At 69.5% G+C, this 889-nt stretch overlaps 1 protein-coding gene across 1 annotated transcript; it reads left to right on the top strand.

Annotated features, from left to right (window-relative positions):
- Positions 1–603: 603 nt before the first annotated feature.
- EMIHUDRAFT_257291 (hypothetical protein) lies at positions 604–857 on the top strand (the record flags this gene model as incomplete). Its single annotated transcript, XM_005764327.1, has 1 exon — positions 604–857. A coding segment is annotated over one exon (254 nt), but the record flags the coding sequence as incomplete, so codon positions are not given.
- Between the last annotated feature and the right edge of the window lie 32 nt (positions 858–889).

Raw genomic sequence — 889 nt, 5'->3', positions numbered from 1 at the left:
GGCAAAACTGGTCGAGTCGCATTTGTCTGGTATTTGTCGGACAAACGCTGCACTGGTTGAAGGCAAGCGAGATGAGGAGCGCGACTTGGCTCATCAGCAAGGCACTGCGAAGCTGGACGGGACGGGCGGTGAGGCGGTGCGAATGTGGGTCCATTCGGGTCGACCGCGGCCGCCAAGGCTGCGAGCAGCCAAGGCAGCGCCATATGCGGCGGAACTTTTACTCTCTTGTGTATGAAGCGGTGCCTGTGCCTGCTGCTCGCGTGCGTGCCCAGCATCGCGCTGCGCATCCGAGTGCGGGCCGGCCCGCTGCCGCCGCATCTGCATGCACTCCGTGCGCAGCCATCGACCTGCACGCGTGGCAGCCTCAAGGCAAGTGGATCAGGGTCCGGCGGAGGTGGAGGAAGCGGGGGAGTTGGTGGCAGCAGGTCGGCTAGCGGCTGGCGCCGCGGACGCGGACGGCGCGGTGCCGGCCGCGGCGGGTCGGACCGACGCTCGGCGCTCCGCACCGTGTGTGCCGCTGTCCGTGCGGGCGCCTGGGCGGATGTGAATGCAACTCTCGATGGCTCCGGCGGCTTCCGTTGGGGTCCCGGAGAGTGGCGGGCGATGGTGCAGGCGGCGTCGCAGGTGGCGGACTGGCGCGGCGCACGACGTCTGCTCGATGCGATGGGCCGGTGCGGCATGCCGGCAGACGGTCCTGCATACGGCCACGCCCTGGTCGCTTGCGCGCGGGCGTCGGAGCTCGAGGCGCCGATGGCGTTGCTCGAGGAGCTGCGGGAGGCAGGAGTGCCGCCGGAGCTGCGGCCGTTGAACCAGCTCATCGCTGCGTGCGGCCGGCGCGGGAAGTGGAAGCTGGCCTCGTACCTGCTGGCGAAGATGCCAGAGCTCGGCA

Source organism: Emiliania huxleyi (genome assembly GCF_000372725.1).
Source record: "Emiliania huxleyi CCMP1516 unplaced genomic scaffold EMIHUscaffold_5988, whole genome shotgun sequence".
NCBI classification, from domain to species: Eukaryota; Haptophyta; order Isochrysidales; family Noelaerhabdaceae; genus Emiliania; species Emiliania huxleyi.
Note: the sequence above shows the minus strand (reverse complement) of the source record. Positions and strands in the feature narration are given on the sequence as shown.